Source organism: Callithrix jacchus, chromosome 4, assembly GCF_049354715.1.
Source record: "Callithrix jacchus isolate 240 chromosome 4, calJac240_pri, whole genome shotgun sequence".
Classification (NCBI taxonomy): Eukaryota; Metazoa; Chordata; class Mammalia; order Primates; family Cebidae; genus Callithrix; species Callithrix jacchus.
Window position 1 is genome coordinate 48,147,686 of NC_133505.1, and position 26,339 is coordinate 48,174,024.

At 41.3% G+C, this 26,339-nt stretch overlaps 1 protein-coding gene across 7 annotated transcripts in view; it reads right to left on the reverse strand.

Annotated features, from left to right (window-relative positions):
- KIF6 (kinesin family member 6) overlaps positions 1-12,052 on the reverse strand; it is a 412,611-nt gene extending 400,559 nt beyond the window's left edge. For 6 of the 7 annotated variants that reach the window (XR_013534802.1, XR_013534801.1, XM_035295546.3 and 3 more), the window contains exons 1-2: positions 11,892-12,052; positions 1,198-1,307 (exon numbers count right to left, since the gene is read on the reverse strand). Coding sequence is in view for 4 of the 7 variants with exons in the window: in XM_035295546.3 (XP_035151437.1) it covers positions 1,198-1,307; positions 11,892-11,957 (176 nt within the window). In the remaining 3 variants the exon portion in view is untranslated. The remainder of the gene's footprint in view (positions 1-1,197; positions 1,308-11,891) is intronic. The other variant, XM_078370662.1, reaches the window with a different exon arrangement.
- Positions 12,053-26,339: the final 14,287 nt, after the last annotated feature.

The window sequence follows — 26,339 nt, forward strand, 5'->3', positions numbered from 1 at the left end:
CCTAGCTACTAAAAGAGTATTCAGACCCAAGGCACTGATGACCATCCAAGGGTAGCTGTTTGGTATTTTTCAACTGAGCCATTATAGTTTAGCACTACCCAAGAGAAATATCATGGCATCCATAAATGTGAAAGCATATGTAATTTAAAATTTTCTAGTAGCCATGTTTTTTAAAAAGCAAAAAGATTCGTTGGGCATGGTGGCGTATACCTGTAGTTCAAGCTATCAAGGAGGCTAAGGTGGGAGGATCACTGGAGGCCAGGAGCCCAAAGCTGCAGTGAACTATGACTGCACTACTGCACTCCAGCCTGGGAGACAAGAGTGGGACCCCATCTTTAAAATTTAAAATAACAGGAGGCTGAGGCAGGAGAATTGCCTGAACCCAGGAGGCAGAGGTTGTGGTGAGCCGAGACTGCATCACTGCACTCCAGCCTGGGTAACAAGAGTGAAACTCTGTCTCAAAAAAAAAAAAAAAAAAAAAATTAAAATTAAATAAAGAAAAACTTAAGAAGCAAAATGAAGCAGCTGGAATTAATTTTAACAATCTACTTTTAACCAAGGTTAAAAGTTTCATATACCAAAATGTTGTAATTTCAGTAAGTAATCAATATGAAAAATGTCTTGAGATATTTTACATTCTTTTTTCTTCATACTAAGTCTTCAAAAATCTTTCATATGTTTTATACTTGACAGCACATCTCAGTTCGGGTTGGACATATTTCAAGTGTTCAAGAACCACATGTGGCTTGTGGCTATTATATCGGACAGCATAGATATATAGAGTGTACATATGTGCATATGAGGTCCAAATATCATATATATTATAAAGAAGGAAAGCCCCTACATAGCACACAGATGATACTGTCAGTTCTTACCTTCAGTGAAGTTTAGTCATGTATTGGAATTCTCTGTAAGTGCTAAACCACAGTGTGTTGAGTAGGAAAACACTAGATAAACAGAGATAGTCAAGAAAGGCTGGAATCTTGAAATACAATCTCAGATACAGAAATATACACTCTTTTTGACCTTGGCCACAGCAGGGAAAAAACAACTTGAGTTCAATCTACTAGGTGAGACAGACAGCTGCGTTGCATTTTCCACAAGAAATAGTGCTAATTATTTCACATTAATATTAACACAGTACAAGAATTAGTTCAATAATGAAACAGAAATGAAAAAGGAGAAAGACAAACTTACTTAAATTTATAGCTTTCTCGCTTATTATTCACAAACCCATCTGCCAAATCACGTGGTACAATAATTTCCAAGCTAGGTATTAATTTTTCATCTTCGTCTATGGAGTAAATCTGCAAATGTGAAGACAACAAATGGATATAAAATGGTGAAATTATGGCTTGAACTATGACCATGTTATTATGACCTGTAATGATATGAACATTATATCTTTTAAGATTGAAAAGTCTTAATATCATATCATTTGAATAATTTTTCTCTTTGAACTGTGTGTTGATTCAGACAAATAGATGGAACTGAACCACAGGTGAAACCTAAATTAATGCTGTATCAAAGTCTGATCATCCATCTTTGAATGATCTCACATTCACATTTGAGCATTTGAGTATCTCTGTTATTTCCATCATTGAGAAACTAATAGCCCTGAAAGCAACCTTTTTTCTAAGTATTGCTTTAGTATGATGTATCAGGAGTTAACATTTTACTACAATCAATAAGCATTTCTGAGCATTTACAAAATACTAGAGATAAAAGCCATCTCAGATAGCTCTCCAAGAATGCTCTAATTCAAGTTGTGTTCAAAGATGCCTAAGGTTCCATGAGACATTTTCAGGCATTTTATGAGAGGCATGTAGATTCAAAAGACACATGCAATTCATGTATTTGATGTCATTATCAAGGTTCTCATTCCAGCTCAGTCACTAATTAGAAAGTGACCTGGGAGAAATCCCTTAGCCTCTCTAAGCTGATATGGAAATAGAGGGTCTTACCCAACACCCTTAGGACTATAACGTTCTCTCATTCTCTTCCTGGTTTCCTACTCCATCATTTATTGGCCAGGAAAATCAAGAGTCAAGCCTATGAAGAGGTCATGTGGAATAAATAAAAGCATAAGATTTGGTGTCCCAAGACTTCGGTCCAACACTGAGCTCAATTTACCAGCTGTGTGACCAACCACCACTTTCAGAATTGAGGTTTCTTATACATAAAATGAGGAAAACAGAATTACCTCCCTTACAGGATTGCTGTGGGGATCAAATGATGTAATGGAAATGGAAGTATTTTATACAATAAAAAAAAAAAGTTAGTCATTAGGTTTAGAGGTTTTTTTTTTGTTTTTTTTTTTTTAAATAAGGCTTCTTGTCTTTTACCAGGAAATAAAAATTCTTTCTAACAGGCAATACTTCCTGTTTAAGACCCATTTCGATGTTTGATTATGTGGGAAAAGTCATATTCCTAAGCAAGTAAAAGCCTCCCTAAATCTCCAGAAAGTTTGAATGATTTCCTAAGTGTATTTTTATTGAAATCTCTCATTGCAAATGTGAAGAATTCATGCAGAAAAGTCATTACATAAATTATTTGTAGAAAGCAATGGCATCAGGTTCAAGGCTTTCTGGCTAGGTTTTCTCAAGAGACGTCTTAAAACTATATCCCGTTGGGCACTATATTAAAAAAAAAAAGTTTAATAGCCAGACAGGTGAGTGAAGGGGGTGTATAATACATGAAACATGCAAGAGGGAGGGGTTACATCCATTTTTTAAATTTCTATATTTCTCTGCTCAGCAGACAGAAAACCATATTAACTGCAGTTAATGACCCTTCATTATTCTGATTAAGACACTCTTTGAGGACTTAAGAAAATTCCCTTAGAACCAGATGACTTGTTTAGTGTAATACTGGCTTTCTATCCTTAGTCATTTTATATATATACAAAATCATTTTTACATATATGTGTGTGTATGTGTATGTGTGTGTGTATATATATATATATATACACACACACATATATATTGTGTGTGATGGAGTTTCACTCTGTTGACAGGCTGGGGTGCAGTGGTGCAATCTCGGTTCACTGCAACTGCTGCCTCCCAGGTTCAAGTGATCCTCCTGCCTCGCCTCCTAAGTAGCTGGGACTGCAACCAGCTAATTTTTCTATTTTTAGTAGATATGGTGTTTCATCATGTTGGCTAGGTTGGTCTAGACCTCTTGACCTTGTGATCTGCCCGCCTCAGCCTTCCAAAGTGCTTGGATTACAGGCATGAGCCACCGCACCCAACCAATCATAAAAATATTATTTGATAGGGAAGATATTTTTTTAGAAAAACAGAACAAATGCAAAGATGAATATGAAAATGTTTTGAAATGTTTAAAGCACTGTACGAATGAAAAGCATTACCACTGTTAAAACTACCAGAGATTCATTTATATATAGTTTTTATTAATCTCTGTTATTATAATTTACTTTATGATGCCTTAAAGAACACAAGTAACAAGGTAATGAAGCTACAAAATGAAGAGAAAAGAAAAAAAACCTTTTGAGTCACTCTCAAATACTACAAAAAGAATGTCTAGTCAGAGAAAGAACTCTACAATCTTTTTTGGACGAGAAGATATGGCATTAAATATGGGTTTTTTAAGGGAGAACAGGGATATAGTAATTCAATATTTATTCATTCCCATTCTCTTTGTGTGTGTGTGTGATGCCTAAAAATATGACACCTAAAACTGCTTCTGGAGGATCAAACAATCCACTCTACAGACTCACCAAAGAAATACAAAATGAGGCACATTAAAATATGCAAACACTGCATTTTAAGAGAAAAGAAAGTTCAATATTAAATCCAAGACTCTCCATCTACTTCACTGAGCCTTAGTCATTTTTAGAAAAGCCATTTTCTAGCCTTAGTCATAAAAATGTACCCCGGGAAAAAAGGAGAAGATGGTGCTGTAGGACCAACTCACGATTGCAGCTCCCAGTGAATCTGCAGATGGTGAGTGGATGCCGCATTTCCAGGCAGATCTTTATTGCCCACAGACCAGGAGATTCCCAGGTGTAGGAGCCACACAGGCTGCCAGCCCGGCTGTTTGGCCGGCACGGCTGTGTGGGCCGGGGCCACAGCGCAGCGGCACTCCATACAAAGCACACTGGTTTGGTTGCCCTGTTAAACTGGCAATTGGAGATTTCGGAAGGCAGATTAGAACATTCATCTGATTAAACAGGACTTAAACAGAAAGGCAGGCCAGGAGATTTCCGGGCAGTGACGTGATTCCAGCCCGCGCAGTGGGTCGCTACACAGGAAATCACACAGATCCCGACGCCCTTTCAGCAGGGGACTGGAACACCTGGGAGAGAGTCAACCATTCAACTTAAAAAAAAAAGGGGGCTCTGAGGCAGGGAGCCAGGAGATCAGGCTCAGTGGGTCCCACCCCTACAAAAACAAACAAAACCGCAATTGGAAACGCTTGGGGTTAAGAGTTTCACAGCAAGCACAGCTGAACCCAGCACGGTGCAGCTTGGAGGGGGAGGGGCGTCCACCATTATCGAGGCACTTGACCCCTACAGAGGTACACTGCCATTGCTGATGCAGCCTGCCGGTGCCAAGGCAACCCGCCATAACAGAGAGAGTCCGCCACTACAGAGGCAGGCCATCATCACCATGGCAGCTCTAACCACACCCATATAAACAGGACTACAGGGAATTACACACTGCAGCAGGGTGGAGCCCACAGCAATAGGGCGGAGCCCACGACAGCAGGGCAGAGCCCACAGCAACAGGGCAGAGCCCACGGCAACAGGGTGGAGCCCACAGCAGCTCAGCATAGCCACTACAGGCAAGCAGTGATTAGACTGCCTCCTTGCTGGGCAGGACAGTGCAACGAATACTCATAAATAAAGCCCTAACTCCCTGGGACAGAGCACCTGAGGAAAAAAAGGGGGCTTTATGAGTTCTGCTGCAGGAGACTTAAATGTACCTGCGTAGGAGCCCTGAATGAACAACGGAGCTCACAGCTCAGCACTTGAGTTCCTATAAAGTACAGACAATCTCCTCAAGCAGCTCCCTGACCCCTGTATATCCAAAGAGTCACCTCATAAAGGATTGATCAGACTGACATTTGGTGGGCATCATTCAGGGACAAAGATAGCAAAAGAAATGGGTAGCAACCCTCACGGTTCCGAGCTGCTACAGGTGTTCCCCAGGCAAGCAGGGCCTGGAGTGGACCTCAAGCAGTCCTACAGCAGAGGGGCCAGACTGTTAGAAGGAAAACTAAGAAACAGAAATACTTCATCATCAACAATCTGGATGTCCACTCAGAGACCATATCAGAAAATCAGCAACTACTTGGAGGCCAGGTGGATAAATCCACAAAGATGGGAAGAAACCAGTGCAAAAAGGAGGAAAACACCTGAAACCAGAACACCTCGCTTGCTACAAGAGACCACAACTCCTCACCAGCAAGGGAACAAAGCTGGAAGGAGAATGAGTGTGATGAAATGACGGAATCAGACTATAGAAGGTGGATAATAAGAAACTTCCATGAGCTAAAAGAACATGTCCTAAATCAATGCAAAGAAACTAAGAACCTTGAAAAAAGATTTGAGGAAATGATAACAAGAATGGACAACCTAGAGAGGAATATGAGTGAATTGAAGGAGCTGAAAAACACAACATGAGAACTTTGCGAAGCATGCACAAGTTTCAACTGCCGAATTGAACAAGCAGAAGAAAGAATATCAGAAGTTGAAGATCAACTCAATGAAATAAAACGATAAGCCAAGATAAGAGAAAAAAGTGCAAAAAAAATGAACAAAGTCTCCAAGAAATGTGGGACTATGTGAAGAGACCAAATTTACATTTGATAAATGTACCTGAATGTGACAAAGAGAATGAATCCAAGCTGGAAAATACTCTTCAGGATATTATCCAGGAAAATTTCCCCAACCTAGTAAGGCAGGCCAATATTCAAGTCCAGGAAATACAGAGAATACCACAAAGATATTCCATAAGAAGAGCAACCCCAAGGCACATAATGGTCAGATTCGCCAGGGTTGAAATGAAGGAGAAAATGCTAAGGGCAGCCAGAGAGAAAGGTCACCCACAAAGGGAAGCCCATCAGACTCACAGTAGATCTCTTGGCAGAAACCCTACAAGCCAGAGAGAGTGGGGGCCAATATTCAACATCCTTAAAGAAAAGAACGTTCAACCCAGAATTTCATATCCAGCCAAACTGAGCTTCAGAAGTGAAGGAAAAATAAAATCCTTTGCAAACAAGCAAGTACTCAGAGGTTTTCTCACCACCAGGCCTGCTTTACGAGAGCTCCTGAAAGAGGCACTACACATAGAAAGGAACAACCAGTACCAGCCATTCCAAAAACATACCAAATGCTAAAGCGCATCAACAAAATGAAGAATCTGCATCAACTAACGGGCAAAACCAGCTAGCATCAAAATGGCAGTATCAAATTCACACATAACAATATTAACCCTAAATGTAAATGGACTAAATGCACCAATCAAAAGACACAGACTGGCAAATTGGATAAAAAGCCAAAACCCATCGGTGTGCTGTATCCAGGAAACCCATCTCACATGCAAAGATACACAAAGGCTCAAAATAAAGGGATGGAGGAAGATTTACCAAGTAAATGGAGAGCAAAAAAAGCAGGAGTTGCAATTCTCGTCTCTGATAAAATAGACTTTAAAGCAACAAAGATCAAAAAAGACAAAGAAGGACATTACAATGGTAAAAGGATCGATACAACAAGAAGAACTAATGATCCTAAATATATATGGACCCAATACAGGAGCACCCAGATGTATAAGGCAAGTTCTTAATGACTTGCAAAGAGACTTAGACTCCCACACAATAATAGTGGGAGACTTTAACACTCCACTGTCAATATTAGACAGATCAACCAGACAGAAAGTTAACAAGGACATCCAGGACTTGAACTCAGACCTGGAACAAGCAAAGCTGATAGACATTTACAGAACTCTCCACCCCAAATCCACAGAATATACATTCTTCTCAGCACCACATCACACCTACTCTAAAATTGACCACATAATTGGAAGCAAAGCACTCCTCAGCAAATGCAAAACAACTGAAATCATAACAAACAGTCTCTCAGACCACAGTGCAATCAAGTTAGAACTCAGAATTCAGAAACTAACTCAGAACCGCACAGTTTCATGGAAACTGAACAACTGGCTCTTGAATGTTGACTGGATAAACAATGAAATGAAGGCAGAAATAAAGAAGTTCTTCAAAACCAATGAGAACAGAGACACAACATACCAGAATCTCTGGGACATGTTTAAAGCAGTCTCTAGAGGAAAATATATAGCAATAAGTGCCCACATGAGAAGAGTGGAGAGATCCAAAATTGACACCTTATCATCAAAATTGAAAGAGCTAGAGGAACAAGATCAAAAACACTCAAAACCTAGCAGAAGACAAGAAATAACTAAGATCAGAGCTGAACTGAAGGAGATAGAGACACGAAAAACCCTTCAAAAAAAATCAATAAATCCAAGAGCTGGTTTTTGAAAAGATCAACAAAATAGACAGACCACTAGCCAGATTGATAAAAAAGAAAAGAGAGAATAACCAAATAGATGCAATAAAAAATAAAGGGGAAATCACCACAGATTCCACAGAAATTCAAACCATCATCAGAGAATATTACACACAACTCTATGCACATAAACTAGTAAACCTGGAAGAAATGGATAAATTCCTGGACACTTGTGTCCTCCCAAGCCTAAACCAGGAGGAAGCCAAAACCATGAATAGACCAATAACAAGGTCTGAAGTTGAGGCAGCAATTAAGAGCCTACCACACAAAAAAAGCCCAGGTCCAGATGGGTTCACACCCGAATTCTACCAGACAAACAAAGAGGAACTGTTACCATTCCTTCTGAAACTATTCCAAATAATCCAAAAAGAGGGAATCCTTCCCAAATCATTTTATGAGACCAACATCATCCTGATACCAAAACACGGCAGAGACTCAACAGGAAAAGAAAACTTCAGGCCAATATCCATGATGAACATAGATGCAAAAATCTTCAATAAAATACTGGCAAGCCGATTGCAACAGCACATCAAAAAGCTTATCCATCATGATCATGTAGGATTCATCCCAGGGATGCAAGGCTGGTTCAACATATGCAAGTCTATAAATGTAATTCACCACATAAACAGAACCAAAACAAAAACCACATGATTATCTCAATTGATGCAGAGAAGGCCTTTGACAAAATTTAACAGCCCTTTATGCTAAAAGCCCTCAATAAACTTGGTATTGATGGAATGTATCTCAAAGTAATAAAAGCTATTTACGACAACCAACAGCCAATATCATACTGAATGGGCAAAAACTGGAAGCATTCCTTTTGAAATCCGGCACTAGACAAGGATGCCCTCTCTCACCACTCCTATTCCATATAGTACTGGAAGTTCTAGCCAGAGCAATCAGGCAAGAAAAAGAAATAAAGGGTATTCAAATAGGAAAGGAGGAAGCCAAATTGTCTCTATTTGCAGGCGACATGATAGTATATCTAGAAGACCCCATTGTTTCCACCCAAAAACTCCTGAAACTGATAAGCAACTTAAGCAAAGTCTCAGGATATAAAATCAATGTGCAAAAATCACAAGCGTTTCTATACACCAATAATAGACTTAAAGAGAGCCAAATCAAGAACGAACTACCATTCACAATTGCTACAAAGAGAATAAAATATCTAGGAATACAACTAACAAGGAACGTAAGGGACTTCTTCAAGGAAAACTACAAACCACTGCTCAACGAAATAAGAGAGGACACAAACAGATGGAGAAACATTCCATGTTCACGGTTAGGAAGAATCAATATCGTGAAAATGGCCATACTGCCCAAAGTAATTTACAGACTCAACACTATCCCCATCAAGCTACCATTGACTTTCTTCACAGAACTGGAAAAAACCAACATGAACTTCATATGGAACCAAAAGAGAGCCCGCATAGCCAAGTCAATTCTAAGCAAAAAGAACACAGCGGGGGGCATCACACTACTGGATTTCAAACTATACTACAAGGCTACATTAATCAAAACAGCATGGTACTGGTACCAAAACAGAGATATAGACCAATGGAACAGAACAGAGGCATTGGAGGCAACAAAATATATCTACTACCATACAATCTTTGATAAACCTGACAAAAACAAGCAATGGGGAAAGGATTCCCTGTTTAATAAATGGTGTTGGGAAAACTGGCTAGCCATGTACAGAAAGCAGAAACTGGACCCCTTCCTGACACAGTACACTAAAATTAACTCCAGATGGATTAAAGACTTAAACATAAGACCTGGCACGATAAAAACCCTAGAAGAAAATCTAGGCAAAACCATTCAGGACATAGGAGTAGGCAAGGACTTCTTGACCAAAACACCAAAAGCACTGGCAGCAAAAGCCAAAATAGACAAATGGGACCTAATCAAACTCCACAGCTTCTGCACGGCAAAAGAAACAGTCACGAGAGTGAATCAGCAACCAACAGAATGGGAAAAAAATTTTGCAGTTTGCCCATCTGACAAAGGGCTGATATCCAGAATTTATAAAGAACTCAAACAGATTTACAGGAAAAAAACAAACAAGTCCATTCAAAAATGGGCAAAGGATATGAACAGACACTTTACAAAAGAAGACATACATGAGGCCAGCAAACATGAAAAAATGCTCATCATCACTGGTCATCAGAGAAATGCAAATCAAAACTACATTGAGATACCATCTCACGCCAGTTAGAATGGTGATCATTAAAAAATCTGGAGACAAAGATGCTGGAGAGGATGTGGAGAAATAGGAACTCTTTTACACTGCTGGTGGGAGTGTAAATTAGTTCAACCATTGTGGAAGACAGTGTGGTGATTCCTCAAGGACCTAGAAATAGAAATTCCATTTGACCCAGCAATCCCATTACTGGGTATATATCCAAAGGACTCTAAATCGTTCTACTATAAGGACACATGCACACGAATGTTCATTGCAGCACTGCTTACAATAGCAAAGACCTGGAACCAACCCAAATGCCCATCGATGATAGACTGGACTGGAAAAATGTGGCACATATACACCATGGAATATTATGCAGCCATCAAAAACGATGAGTTCGTGTCCTTTGTAGGGACATGGATGAAACTGACGAACATCATTCTCAGCAAACTGACACAAGAACAGAAAATGAAATACCACAGATTCTCACTCATAGGTAGGTGATGAACAATGAGAACACATGGACACAGGGAGGGGAGCACTACACACTGGGGTCTATTGGGGGGAATGGGGAGGGACAGCATGGGGGGGAAGCTGGGGAGGGTTAGCGTGGGGAGAAATGCCAGATGTGGGTGAAGGGGAGGAAGACAGCAAATCACACTGCCACGTATGTACCTATGCAACTATCTTGCATGTTCTGCACATGTACCCCAAAACCTAAAATGCAATAAAAAAATGTACCCCTACCCATTCTCACTTTTGACCTTATCCCAGCCTGTGCTATGACTGCTGAGCCCATGTAGATAAGCTCAACAGTTTAAGCTAAGAGTCTGAGGGGAAATGTTACCTATAATACACTCTTTACATATGATGCACTCTAAAAAGAAATCCATGTAAGTGATTATTAGAGGAAAGAATATGGGAAGATAACCATGATTCATTCTACACGACTTTATTCCTGTTTTAAATACATGAATTATACGAGGCAAATGCTTAATCATGAGATGCTATGGTGTTCCACTAAACATATATATATATATGGAATAGGAATACAATATTATTTATATGCCCACTTCATAAATATGACCCAAACTGCCCTTGCTTAAATTCTCACTTTGGGAATTTAGGAGTTAACATTTTACTACTAAAAAAAAAGGGAAAAAAAAGTTTCCAAAGAGCAGATAGCTTTGGAATCAAAAATCCTTAATTAAAATTACAGCTCTGCCACTCACCAGGTGGATGCCTTGGTCACATTATTTAACCTGAGACTCAGTTTCCTAATCTGTAAAATGAGGAAGAAGACACTAACCTTGCAGGGTTTTTGTGAGAATGAAAGATAATACAGATAAAGCACTTCAGGTGGCCATTTATCAAAATACATAAGAATGACTATGCTCCCTTCTAGGTAGAAGAGAGAATGTTTTGAAACATTTAAGAAGCATACAAAATATCATTGCTTAGAGCCAGGGCAATGTCTTAACCATCTTTGTACCTTTCTGAATTTAGCACACTAGAGGAAGTACCTAGTAAATATTTAGTTAACGGTTTCTGAATGAAGTACACATACGTATTCTTTGGGTCAGGATGTATCTATCTGGATCTACCTGTATCTATCAATACAAGGAGCATATGTAAAAGTTCACGTTTATGTTGGAGAATGACAACAGAGTCAACAAATTACTGAGGTCCCACTGGGTGCAAAGTACTAAATATATGTATGCTTCGTGCAATTGTGTCTATCTATATTTGTATTATTTCAGACGTACACAAACTTGCATCTCTTGCTTGCACGTTTTCTCCGAGTGCCAAAACGTACCTTTGAGTGTATCTGCGTGTGCGGTGCTGCGTGAGTTTCCCAGAAAGGTGCAGTAAGTGCTTATGTGTAGTTGAAGAGCACACTATACAGGCATACTGAACACGGCATTAGTGTGAAAACTCCGTGCAGGGTCTGCGCCGTGCCAGGTGGGAGTGGCCTGGCTGTCGGTCGCGTCCCTGACTGCAGTGCGCCGGCGTCTTCGCGGCTACAGGGCGCCCCGGTCGGTGTGTGCGGGAAGCCGGCCGGCAAGCCCCTCACCTCAGCCCAGCCCCTTCGCGTGCCGCCCGACCCCGGCCCAGGAGGCCCCGCCGCGCCGGCGCCCCGGAGGCTCCAGCCCGTACCCCTTGTTGGTGCTTCCGGACTGGGGGTTTCACCCTCGCGAATATCTGGATCGTCTGCTTCACCATCTCCTTCCTGGCTCTGCAATGACCCTCGACTTCTCTCAGGCACCGGTTGCCAAAACTAACTCCCACCACCTCAGGCGACCCACAGTCTTAGCAACAGTAGCTAGGGACACTACCCAGTGAGCACCGTGGCAGCCGGGATCCCGCCTCCTTCCTTAATTGGTCGTGACGCTAAGGGAGCCACTAAGGGGCGTGGCCAGGGGTTGGGGTGGGGCGGGGGGGGGGGAAGAGCGCTGCGCATGCGCATGAGCGAGCCTCTGGGCTGTGAGCTCTGGGCGCCCGTGTAGGCCTGGACAGTGGTTGAAAGGGGGACAACCACCATACCTTGTCCCGCCCCGCTCCTTCACCCATTTTTTTTCTCCACGCCCTTGCCTTTTAAAAGAATACAGCACTGGGCCGCGCGCGGTGGCTCACGCTTGTAATCCCGGCAGTTTTGGGGAAGCCGAGGTGGGAGGATCACTTGGAGCCCAGGAGGTTGAGACCAGCCTGGGCAGCATAGTGAGACCCCGTCTCTACGAAAAAATGCAAAAGTTAGCCAGGCATGGTGGCACGCCTGTATCCCAGCTAATCCGGAGGTTGAGGCGGGAGGATCGCCCCAGCCCAGGAGGTCGAAGCTGCAGTGAGCCGAGATTGCAAAACTGCTCCGGCCCACTTGGAGATCACTGTCTGAAAAGGGAGATAGATTTTTTTTTCTTCACAAGGCCTTTCAGGTGACACGGAAACAGATTTTCAACAGGAAATCAAAACCGAGGAATACAAGCTGTGCTATGATGTAAGTAGAAGTGGGCTAGCTCTGTTTTGGAAAAGGATATAACTGGACGAAAGGGACTGTTTCCCATGCAATAGGCATGGCAAGACAGGATGAGCTTTTCAAACACTGTTAGAACATGACAAGATAGTCAACATTATTATCCACATGAGAAATATAAATTAAAACCACAATGAGACATCACTATTCATCTATCAGAATGGCTAAAAACAAAAAGTGGCAACACCAGATGCTGACAAAGATGTCGAGAAACTGAATCAGTTGTACTTTACTGGTGGGAATGTATGATGTAAAACACACACTGTATAAAGGTACAGCCACTTTGGAAAACAGTTTGACAGTTTCTTTCAAAACTAAAGGTGCAGCTACTCTAACACACAGCAATTGGACTCTAAAGCATATATCTCAGATAAATGAAAATGAGCATACATTTTTTTGTGTGTGCTCAAGAGTCACACAAAAACCTACACATGTGTGTTTATAGTTTATAGCACCTTTATTTGTAAAAGCCCCAAACTGGAAAAAACCCAGATGTCCTTCAGCTGATGGTTAAAAAAACATGGAATACCATTCAGCAATTAAAAAGGGAGGAAGTGTTGATACATGTAACAAATTGGAATGAATTTTCAGGGAATTATGTTTCAAGAAAAAAAGCCAGACTCAAAGGTTAAATATTGTATGGTTCTGTTTGTATAACATTCATGAAATGACAAAATTATAGAGATGGAGAGAAATTAGTGGTTGCCAAGGAGGTGTGCAGGGTATGGTTATAAAAGATATCCTTTTGATGGGCTCTTCTGTATCTTGACTGTGATGGTGGTCACAGAAATCTACACATGTGATAGCTCTGCATAGAACAGAATACATACACGTGTGTTTATTCAAATAACCACACATAAAACTGGCAAAAGTCAAATAAAATTAAATAAGATTGATGGATTGAATCAATGTCAATTCCCTGATTTTGATATATAGTTATGCAAGATGTTACCATTGGGGAAAACTGAGAGACAGGTACATTAGTTCTCGCTGTTTTATTTTTCACAATTGCATCAAATCTATAATCATCTGGAAATAAAAAGTTTATTAAAGACAACTTTTTTTTTTGAGACAGGGTCTTGCTCTTGTCACCCAGGCTGGAGTGCAGTGACATGAACATGGCTCACTGTAGCCTCAACCTCCTGGGCTCAAGCAATTCTCCTGCCTCAGCCCCACAAGTAGCTGGACTTATAGACATGCACCATCACACTCAGATAATTATTATATTTTTTGTAGAGTCAGGGTTTTGTCATCTTACCCAGGCTGGTCTTGAACTCCTGAAGTCAAGCAATCCACCCAACTCTGCCTCCAGAAGTCCTGGGATTACAGCAATGAACCACTGCACCTGGCCTAAAGACACTTAAGAAAACAAAAAGACAAACTACAGATTGGGAGAAAACTTTTGCAAAACACAGTCCTTTATCTGATAAAGGACTTGCCTCCAGAATATATACCAGCTCTTAAAAACCTAATAACAGAAAAACAATTCATTTGTTTAAGGTGAAAGAGGGCGCAAAGATGGGAACAAATGCTTCACCAAAGAGGATCTATGGATGGCAAATAAGCACATGAAAATATGCTTAATGTCATTAATCATTGAATGAAATGAAATTAAAACCACAATGAGATACCACTACACATCTCTTAGATTGGCTAAAAATAAGAATATAAAACTGGTAATACTAAGTGAGGACATGGATGCAGAGCATCTAGAGCTCTCAAACATCACTGGTGAGAAAACAAGATGGATCAGCCACTTTGTAAAATAGTTTTGTAGTTTTTTTAATAAAATTATACATGTACTTATCATATGACCCAACAATCCCACTACTTGTTATTAACCCAAGTGAAATGAAAACTGTGTTCACATGGAAACCTAAACATGAATGTTTATAGTGGTTTTATTCACAGTTGCCAAAAACTGAAAACAAAGTAATGTTCTTCAACTGGTAAATAGATAAACAAACTAATGTATCTATGCAGTCAAAAGGAATGAATTACAGATGCCTACAACTACATGGATAAGTCTCACATTTATTATGCTGAGTGAAAGATACCAGACTCAAGATTGCATACTTTATAATTCCATATATATATGACATTCTAGAAGAAGAAAAACTGTAAGGATAGAAAACAGATCAGTGGTTTCCAGGCGCTGAGGGTAGGAAAAGGGGCTGACTATAGATGAACATGGGAGAGCTTTTTGTGGGGTGATGGAACGTGTTGCATATTTAGATTGTGGTTGTGGTAACACAACTATAAGCATTTGTCAAAACTCATAGAATTATCTATACACTTAAAAGTGTGAATTATACTGCATATAAACTGTATCACAGTAAGAAAAGCAAAAAAAGAAGTAGAAAGAGAAGGAGAAGGAGAAGAAGGAAGAAAGAAGAAGAAGGAGGAGGAGGAGGAGGAAGAGGAGGAGGTTGAGTATGAACAGGTGCTGCAATATCAGAAATGGAGAATAGGAGAGAACCAGGTATTTATTATATAGACCTCAGGAACTTTTTCACCTAGCGAGAAAGAGGCGACTCAAGATTGGGTGCAGGCGGTCACCTAGACATGCAAAATAGATGGGAGTGGGGAAAAGGAGGAAATAAGGATTTGGGGACATTGTAAATTTCAATTGCTTGTGGGACTTCAGAAGTAGTTGTATAAGGTTTAGGAGTAAGTTATGGTGGAAATATAAACTTGAGAGTCATCATGAAGTTTTTTCCAGAAAGTGACCAAGTCACTCATGAGCACAGAGGTTGAAATCCTAACACTGATGGTTGGAGGTGGAGGAGGGGCTGCAAAAGAAGTTGAAGGGGAGGTGGAGGACTCAAGATGGCGCTGTGAGAACAACCCAGGATTGGAGCTCTTCTCGTTGAATCCGCAAACGGTGAGTCAGAGCGGCATTTCCAGACTGATCTTTGTTGCCCACAGAACGGGGAAACTCCCAAGTATAAAAAAGACACGGGACGCCAGGCAGTAGGTCTGCCTGGCGAAGCCGGCAGCCGGGGCGGTGGCGGCCGGCCCTACCCAGCAATCCCCACAGGGCGCGCTTGTCCGGGTGCCCTGTTGAACCGGCAACCTGAGACTTGAGAGGGCTGGACTTGAGACTGAATGAGACTTGGACAGTAGGCCAGCCCAGGGGATTGCAGGGATTGGGATACACAGTGGGACGAACAAAACCGCGATTTCAAACTATCCCGAGCAGACGGTCCGAGACGCTCTGTGGGGGAGGGGCGTCCACCACTACCGAGGCAACCCGCCCCAACTGAGATACACGCCCACTGCTGACGCAGCCAGCCGTTGCCGAGGCAACCCGCCCCAACTGAGATACACGCCCACTGCTGACGCAGCCAGCCGTTGCCGAGGCAACCCTCCCCAACTGAGACACACGCCCATTGCTGATGCAGCCAGCCGTTGCCGAGGCAACCCGTCCCTACTGAGATACACGCCCCCTGCTGAGGCAGCCTGCCGTTGCTGAGGCAACACGCTACAACGAAGAGACTCCGCTGCAGGGCGTGGCGGAGACCACAGCAGAGCCGGCAGGAACAGCGCGAATCACACAACAGCAGGGCGGAGCCTCGGCAGCCAAACAGTGGCTAGTCTGCCTTCTAGCTGGGCAGGACACCTGATCGGACATCCAAAAATAAAGCCCAAACCCCTCAACACAGAGCATTTGAGAAAAAAAAAAAAAAAAAAAAAGGGGTTTTTAAAGAGCTCTGTTGCAGCAGAATAAAACATAGCAGCCTAACAGCCCTGAAGGAACAACAGAGCACACAGCTCAGCAATTAAACCCCTATAAAGTACAAACTGTCTCCTCAAGCAGCTCCCTGACCCCTCTATATCCAAAAGACTGACATTAGGCAGGCATCATCCTGGGACAAAGAGAGCAGAAAAAGAAACTGGTAGCATCCCTCGCTGTGCCACAGCTACTAGAGGTGCACCCCAGACAAGCAGGGTCTGGAGCGGACCTCAGCAGTCGTACAGCGAAGGGGCTAGACTGGTAGAAGGAAAACCAAGCAACAGAAATACTTCATCATCAACAATCTAGGTGTCCACTCAGAGACCCAAACGAAAAGTCAGCAACTACGCAGACGACCAGCGGACAAATCCACAAAGATGGGAAGAAACCAGCGCAAAAAGGAGGAAAACACCCGAAACCAGAACACCTCGCCTCCTAGAAAAGACCAAAACTCCTCACCAGCAAGGGAGCAAAGCTGGACGGAGAATGACTGTGACGAAATGACGGAATTAGACTTCAGAAGATGGATAATGAGAAACTTTTGTGAGCTAAAAGATCATGTATTAAATCAATGCAAAGAAACTAAGAACCTTGAAAAAAGATTTGAAAAAAGATTCGAGGAAATGATAACAAGAATGGATACCTTAGAGAGGAATATGAATGAATTAAAGGAGCTGAAAAACACAATACGAGAACTTCGCGAAGCAAACACAAGTTTCAATAGCCGAATTGACTAAGCAGAAGAAAGAATATCTGAAGTCGAAGACCAACTCAATGAAATAAAACGAGAAACCAAGATCAGAGAAAAACGCGCAAAAAGGAATGAACAAAGTCTCCAAGAAATGTGGGACTATGTGAAAAGACCTAACCTACGTTTGATAGGTGTACCAAAAGGGGACGAAGAGAATGAATCCAAGCTGGAAAATACTCTTCAGGACATCATCCAGGAAAATTTCCCCCACCTAGCAAGACAAGCCAACACTCAATTGCAGGAAATACAGAGAACACCACAAAGATATTCTGCAAGAAGAGCAACCCCAAGGCACATAATCGTCAGATTCAACAGGGTTGAAATAAAGGAGAGAATACTAAGGGCAGCCAGAGAGAAAGGTCGGGTCACCCACAAAGGGAAGCCCATCAGACTCACAGCAGATCTCTCGGCAGAAACACTACAAGCCAGAAGAGAGTGGGGGCCAATATTCAACATTCTTAAAGAAAAGAACTTTCAACCCAGAATTTCATATCCAGCCAAACTGAGCTTCAGAAGTGAAGGAAGAATAAATTCCTTTGCGAACAAGCAAGTACTCAGAGATTTTGTCACCACCAGGCCTGCTTTACAAGAGCTCCTAAAAGAGTCACTACAAATAGAAAGGATCAATCAGTACCAGCCATTCCAAAATCACACTGAATGCTAAAGAGCTTCAACATAATGAAGAATCTACAACAGCTAACAGGCAAAACAGCCACTTAGCATCAAAATGGCAGTATCAAATTCACACATAACAATATTAACCCTAAATGTAAATGGGCTAAATGCACCAATCAAAAGACACAGACTGGCAAATTGGATAAAAATCCAAAACCCATCAGTGTGCTGTATCCAGGAAACCCATCTCACATGCAAGGATACACAAAGGCTCAAAATAAAGGGATGGAGGAAGATTTACCAAGCTAATGGAGAGCAAAAAAAAGCAGGAGTTGCAATTCTCATCTCTGATAAAATAGACTTTAAAGCAACAAAGATCAAAAGAGACAAAGAAGGCCATTACATAATGGTAAAAGGATCGATACAACAAGAAGAGCTAACGATCCTAAACATATATGGACCCAACACAGGAGCACCCAGATACATAAGGCAAGTTCTTAATGACTTACAAAAGGACTTAGACTCCCACACAATAATAGTGGGAGACTTTAACACTCCACTGTCAATACTAGACAGATCAACCAGACAGAAAATCAACAAGGATATCCAGGGCTTGAACTCAGACCTGGAGCAAGCAAACCTGGTGGACATTTACAGAACTCTCCACCCCAAATCCACAGAATACACATTCTTCTCAGCACCACATCACACCTACTCTAAAACTGACCACATAATTGGAAGTAAAGCACTGCTCAACAAATGCAAAACAACTGAAATCATAACAAACAGCCTCTCAGACCATAGTGCAATCAAGTTAGAACTCAGAATTCAGAAACCGACCCAGAACCGCACAGCTTTATGGAAACTGAACAACTGGCTCTTGAATGTTGACTGGGTAAACAACGAAATGAAGGCAGAAATAAAGAAGTTCTTCGAAACCAATGAGAATGAAGACACAACGTGCCAGAACCTCTGGGACACATTTAAAGCAGTCTCTAGAGGAAAGTATACAGCAATAAGTGCCCATATGAGGAGAATGGAGAGATCCAAAATTGACACCCTATCGTCAAAATTGAAAGAGCTAGAGGAGCAAGATCAAAAAAACTCAAAACCCAGCAGAAGACAAGAAATTACTAAGATCAGAGCTGAGCTGAAGGAGATTGAGACACGAAAAACCCTTCAAAAAATCAATAAATCTAAGAGCTGGTTTTTTGAAAAGATCAACAAAATAGACAGACCACTAGCCAGATTGATTAAAAAGAAAAGAGAGAACAACCAAATAGATGCAATAAAAAATGATAAAGGGGAAATCACCACAGATTCCACAGAAATTCAAACCATCATCAGAGAATATTACAAACAACTCTATGCGCATAAACTAGTAAACCTGGAAGAAATGGATAAATTCCTGGACTCCTGTGTCCTCCCAAGCCTAAACCAGGAGGAAGCTGAAACTATGAATAGACCAATAACAAGGTCTGAAGTCGAGGCAGCAATTAAGAGCCTACCTCACAAAAAAGGCCCAGGTCCAGACGGGTTCACAGCCGAATTCTACCAGACACACAAGGAGGAGCTGGTACCATTCCTTCTAAAACTATTTCAAACAATCCAAAAAGAGGGAATCCTTCCCAAATCATTTTATGAGACCAACATCATCCTGATAACAAAACCAGGCAGAGACCCAACGAGAAAAGAAAACTTCAGGCCAATATCCATGATGAACATAGATGCAAAAATCTTCAATAAAATATTGGCAAGCTGATTGCAACAGCAAATCAAAAAACTTATTCATCATGATCAAGTAGGATTCATCCTGGGGATGCAAGGCTGGTTCAACATACGCAAGTCTATCAACGTAATTCACCACATAAACAGAACCAAAAACAAAAACCACATGATTATCTCAATTGACGCAGAGAAGGCATTTGACAAAATTCAACAGCCCTTTATGCTAAAAACCCTCAATAAACTCGGTATCGATGGAATGTATCTCAAAGTAATAAAAGCTATTTATGACAAACCAACAGCCAATATCATACTTAATGGGCAAAAACTGGAAGCATTCCCTTTGAAATCTGGCACTAGACAAGGATGCCCTCTCTCACCACTCCTATTCAATATAGTACTGGAAGTTCTAGCCAGAGCAATCAGGCAAGAAAAAGAAATAAAGGGTATTCAAATAGGAAAGGTGGAAGCCAAATTGTCTCTATTTGCAGACGACATGATAGTATACCTAGAAGACCCCATCACCTCAGCCCAAAAACTCCTGAAACTGATAAACAACTTCAGCAAAGTCTCAGGATATAAAATCAATGTGCAAAAATCACAAGCATTCGTCTACACCAATAACAGACTTAAAGAAAGCCAAATCAAGAGCGAACTGCCATTCGCAATTGCTACAAAAAGAATAAAATACCTTGGAATACAACTCACAAGGAACGTAAGGGACCTCTTCAAGGAGAACTACAATCCACTGCTCAACGAAATAAGAGAGGACACAAACAGATGGAGAAACATTCCATGTTCATGGTTAGGAAGAATTAATATCGTAAAAATGGCTATACTGCCCAAAGTAATTTACAGAATCAACGCTATCCCCATCAAGCTACCATTGACTTTCTTCACAGAACTGGAAAAAACCACCATGAACTTCATATGGAGCCAAAAGAGAGCCCGCATAGCCAAGTCAATTCTAAGCAAAAAGAACACAGCGGGGGGCATCACAGTACTGGATTTCAAACTATACTACAAGGCTACAGTAATCAAAACAGCATGGTACTGGTACCAAAACAGAGATATAGACCAATGGAACAAAACAGAGGCACCGGAGGCAACACAACATACATACAACTATACAATCTTTGATAAACCTGACAAAAACAAGCAATGGGGCAAGGATTCCATGTTTAACAAATGGTGTTGGGAAAACTGGCTAGCCATGTGCAGAAAGCAGAAACTGGACCCCTTCCTGACACCTTACACTAAAATTAACTCCAGATGGATTAAAGACTTAAACATAAGACCTGGCACCATAAAAACCCTAGAAGGAAATCTAGGCAAAACCATTCAGGACATAGGAGTAGGCAAGGACTTCATGACCAAAACACCAAAAGCATTGGCAACAAAAGCCAAAATAGACAAATGGGACCTAATGAAACTCCACAGCTTCTGCACGGCAAAAGAAACAGTCACTAGAGTGGATCGGCAACCAACAGAATGGGAAAAAATTTTTGCAGTCTACCCATCTGACAAAGGGCTGATATCCAGAATTTACAAAGAACTCAAGCAGATTTACAGGAAAAAAACAAACAAGCCCATTCAAAAGTGGGCAAAGGATATGAACAGATAGTTTACAAAAGAAGACATATATGAGGCCAACAATCATATGAAAAAATGCTCATCGTCACTGGTCATCAGAGAGATGCAAATCAAAACCACATTGAGATACCATCTCACGCCAGTTAGAATGGCGATCATTAAAAAATCTGGAGACAACAGATGCTGGAGAGGATGTGGAGAAAAAGGAACACTTTTACACTGTTGGTGGGAGTGTAAATTAGTCCAACCATTGTGGAAGACAGTGTGGCGATTCCTCAAGGCCTTAGAAATAGAAATTCCATTTGACCCAGCAATCCCATTACTGGGTATATATCCAAAAGATTATAAATCGTTCTACTATAAGGACACATGTACACGAATGTTCATTGCAGCACTGTTTACAATAGCAAAGACCTGGAATCAACCCAAATGCCCATTGATAATAGACTGGATTGGAAAAATGTGGCACATATACACCATGGAATATTATGCAGCAATCAGAAATGATGAGTTCGTGTCGTTTGTAGGGACATGGATGAATCTGGAGAACATCATCCTCAGCAAACTGACACAAGAACAGAAAATGAAACACCGCATATTCTCACTCATAGGTGGGTGATGAAAAATGAGAACACATGGACACAGAAAGGGGAGTACTAAACACTGGGGTCTATTGGGGGGAAAAGGGGAGGGCCAGTGGGAGGGGGAGGTGGGGAGGGATAGCCTGGGGAGAAATGCCAAATGTGGGTGAAGGGGAGAAGAAAAGCAAAGCACACTGCCATGTGTGTACCTACGCAACTGTCTTGCATGCTCTGCTCATGTACCCCAAAACCTATAATCCAATAAAAAATTAAAAAAAAAAAAAAAAAAGAAGTTGAAGGAAGCAGTCGGAGAGGTCTGAGAGAGAAAAGGGAATGTTACATCCTGGAAGCCAAGGGAAGAGAACACTTTGAGAGGAAAGTATTAAATGGTGTTGAATAGTAAAGAGGATGCACTCAAAAACACCCATTTTATTCGGCAACTAGAAGGTCATTAGTAATGCAGATTTCAGTGGATTGGTGGTGTCATAAGTCAGGTTGCCAGAGGCTGAAAAGTAAGTGGGAAATTAGGCAGTGGAGGCCGTCAAGATTGGCTGCTTTTCACAGAAGCCTGGTTGTGAAGGATTGTGAAGAAGCAAAACAGGTGAGAACTAGAGGAACCCAGCAAACCAGTGGTCTTTGTCCATATCCAAAGGGGTGTATCTAAAAAGGGGAGGTTGACAGTATGGGGAAGAGAGAAGAGAATGGATGTATTCTCCAGATGAGCAATTGCACTTTACTAAGAGGGTGTAATGGAAGGTGAAAAGGCCAGGTAGCCAAGGGTATTCACAAGGAGCATTTTAATCATGAAGTCTAGGCTGCTTAAAGACACCTGTGGCCTTTGAAGGAGTGTTGCAAAAGAAAGGCAAAAAATCTATGGGTCCAGGATGTGGGGCCTTTAACAATTCCTATCTTGAGTGTGAGTTCCAATCCTGCATCTGTCATTCCCAAATCCTGTGTTTATCTTTACTTATGTGACCTTGGGCAAATAATGTATGCTGTTAAATCTCAGTTGCCTCATCAAATAAATGAAGATAAATAATAACAATAGCTGCTTCATGGGGTTATCATGGAGATGTAATGTGGGCAGAACATGGTTTCTGGTGAATACAGAATGGTCATATCCAAAGGGTTCTGACTTGTGGATTGAATTCCTTTGATTGTAAACACCATCTAAAGAGCAGAAATAATGGCATACATATGCATATAAGATATATTGGAGGCCGGGCACCATGGCTCATGCCTGTAATCCCAGGACTTTAGGAGGCCGAGGTGGGTGGATCACAAGGTCAGGAAATCGAGACATCCTGGCCAACATGGTGAAACCCTGTCTCTACTAAAAATACAAAAATTAGCTGGGCATGGTGGTATATGCCTTTAGTCCCAGCTACTTGGAAGGCTTAGGCAGGAGAATCACTTGAACCCAAAAGGCAGAGGTTGCCGTGAGCTGAGATTGCACCACTGCGCTCCAGCTACTTGGAAGGCTGAGGCAGGAGAATCACTTGAACCCAAAAGGCAGAGGTTGCCGTGAGCTGAGATCGCACCACTGCACTCCAGCCTGGCTACAGAGCAAGACTCCATCTCAAAAAAAAGAAAAAAGCCTGGAGATTGCAAATTCAAATATCTCCTGGGGCCAGACTGATGATGTAAATTCATCAAGCAGACAGGCATATGACAATAGGGAGTGTCTTGGTGAACTGCAGACTAGTGACCCAACTAAAACCATTCACATTCAAAATGGTTACAAACAGTACTGCCTAAATAAATCACATTTGCAGGACCACAGTTCAATCCCTTTTTTTGTTTCTGGGATAGCTGACCTCAGTAACTCCCAGGCCCACTGCCTCTGACAGGTTTACCTAAATTTCAAACAGATGGCTGTAAGGGGTACAAAATAGGTTTTGAGATTAAACCTCCAAGTTACAGTGTCTTTCTCACCCCTAGATTTATATTCAGTGTTATTATTTGTATTTTATCTGCTCTTTTTAAATGTGAGAATTAAGATGTTTTTCAACTATTCAAAAGACTCTTAAACTTTGCAGTTGCCAAAATAACAGATAATTGTACCAGACAAATTAGCCAGGGTTTGTAAACCTCAAATCTGGAAGAAATTAAGCTCTGCCTGAAATGAATTAGTCTATAGGCAAGTAAGTTGAATTCGTTTGCTTGTATGTTTTATTTTTAAATTGAAACTGTGCTCTCGAACTAGTTTTCAAATACCTCTGTAGCTGTTGCTGCTACTACTGTAAAATGCATCATTTTATTTTATAAGTCTAAAGAGGGACCAGTAAAAATTTTATGGGCTGTAATTTTGATATAGAAATGTATATAAAATTACCTAATTGCAGTAAGTTTCCCTCTCCCCGATTTTCTCCATGGCTTTGGAGAATTTATGTTTGCTTGTTCAAAAATCGTTCATGGTCACAGCATGACTGTCTTCTCCCACCTCCACCATTATAAAGGTGAACAAGAGTTTCCAGACAGGTGCTGGAGGCTTCACTAATAAGAAAGAAAACATTTGGGGTCTTTTTTTAATAACTGCCTCTAAGAAGCAAGGCCAGTAATCAGAAACTTTCTGCTTATTAGTAAATAGCAATATTAATAGAACAAAAGTGTATTTATGACGGGAGCGGTGGCGCACGCCTGTAATCCCAGCACTTTGTGAGGCTGAGGTAGGTGGATCACTTGAGGTCAGGAGTTCAAGACCAGGCCGGCTAATGTGGCAAAACCTCCTCTCTACTAAAAATAAAAAAATTAGCCTGGGATGGTGGCACATGCCTTTAATCCCAGCTATGGGGAGGCCGAGGCAGGAGAATCACTTGAACTCGGGAGGCAGAGGTTTCAGTGAGCTGAGATTGCACCACTGTACTCCAGCCTGGATGACAGAGTGAGACTTCATCTCAAAAAAAAAAAAAAAAAAAAAAGAAAAGAGTCAACTTATGTAAAGTGTCCCTTTATATTTGGTGATACTGCATAGGACTTTGGTGACTGCATGATTCCTGGGTGTCCCTGATTGAGAATTTTATGGGAAGTAGTCAAAAGAAGAGGAAGAAAGAACATATTTTCTGCGGAGGAGACTTTCATTAGAAATCCCCTCCTTATCAGTCTTATGCATGGTCAGTACCAGAAGGATCCTCTGATACCAGGCAGTCTAACAAGGTAATTTATTTCATTGTTTCTGAACCAAGTGGAGAATACACAGAGCAATTTCTGGTACTCATTAAATGCCAAATAATAAAAACAAGCTGTTAAATTGCAGAGCAAGGGTACCACAAAATCTGTAATACATAATTTTAGCAAAAAATTTTCTTTTGAGAATATGTTCAGCTAATTTAAAGCATAATTTCATTAGCATAACCATCTTTCCACACACAGCAGAGTAGAATTCCTAAAACATCACCAGCACTTGGGTTGATAGGATTTCGCCATCACACTGGGTCCTCTCTACTGCTGGTTCTTATCTCTCTGGCTAAGAAGCAGAGGCCCCTTTCTCCCAATTTGTTTGATCTCTTCCTGCAGCTCCCCCTGGAGCTCCCCCTGAAGAACAACATCAAAGGCATTTAGGGCTGGAAGCTGGTGGCCAGCCATATGGAATTACAGCCCAGGCTCTTGCCGGATTACAGAGTATAACATATGAACCACATGACAGTGCCATGGCATCGAGGGAAAGCTGGTAAAGCCTCCTGTTTTGAATGGAAAATATGACTGTTTGTGTATTTATACACAGGCTCCTCATAAACAACCTGAAGGTTTCACCAACATCCTGAGGAAACAAGGGATGGGCTGAGTTAAAAATAGTTCTAGAACGCCTCTCTTCTAACTAAATTACCCATGCTGTCCTAGCTCCTGAGGGTGTTTACTTAAATGTGTTTCTTCACATACTTCAGAATTAGAAAAGAATGCATACCAACAACTAACTTAAAACATAAAAGAAAATGGCTCATATAGCAGAGAGCCTTATCTGACACATTATTATTATCGCAACATCCAGCTACACCTTCTTCATGCTGAAATTGGGTATTTAGCAGTCGAATCAATCCAGGTCTCTACTTCCTAATCTCTCATGTACTTTTCAACCTCCTGCAGTCTAGTTTCTGTCTCTCCTACTCCATGGGACCTATTTAAACTTCCACTGTGATACCTTTTATCTGTACATCTTGGATTAACATCATGATAGAGCCAGTTGCTTCGGCTTGACCTCAAAGTTGCCCTTTGCAACTTTGCCCTTCCTCTCTCTAGCATATCTACATCCAAATAGTTTCCAAGTCCTGATCATGCTGCCTTCTGAATAACTTTTTCCTTCCTCCCATAAACTTCGTACTCACTGCTTACTACTTGCTTTAATTTGGCTCTTAGTCTCTTTGCCAGAACTAGCAAAGGTCTCCCAACTGCTTTTCTGGCTTCTAATCCTGTCCTCCATCTGTTATAACCGCTACAAGATTACACAATGCAGACCAGTTCATGTCATTGCTTCCTTGAAGACCTCCAATCCCTGTTACAAATAGAATCAAGTCCAAAGATCCTTCATAACATAGCTCTTATCATGTCTTCCACCTCCGCTTCCCTGCCCCTGTACTCC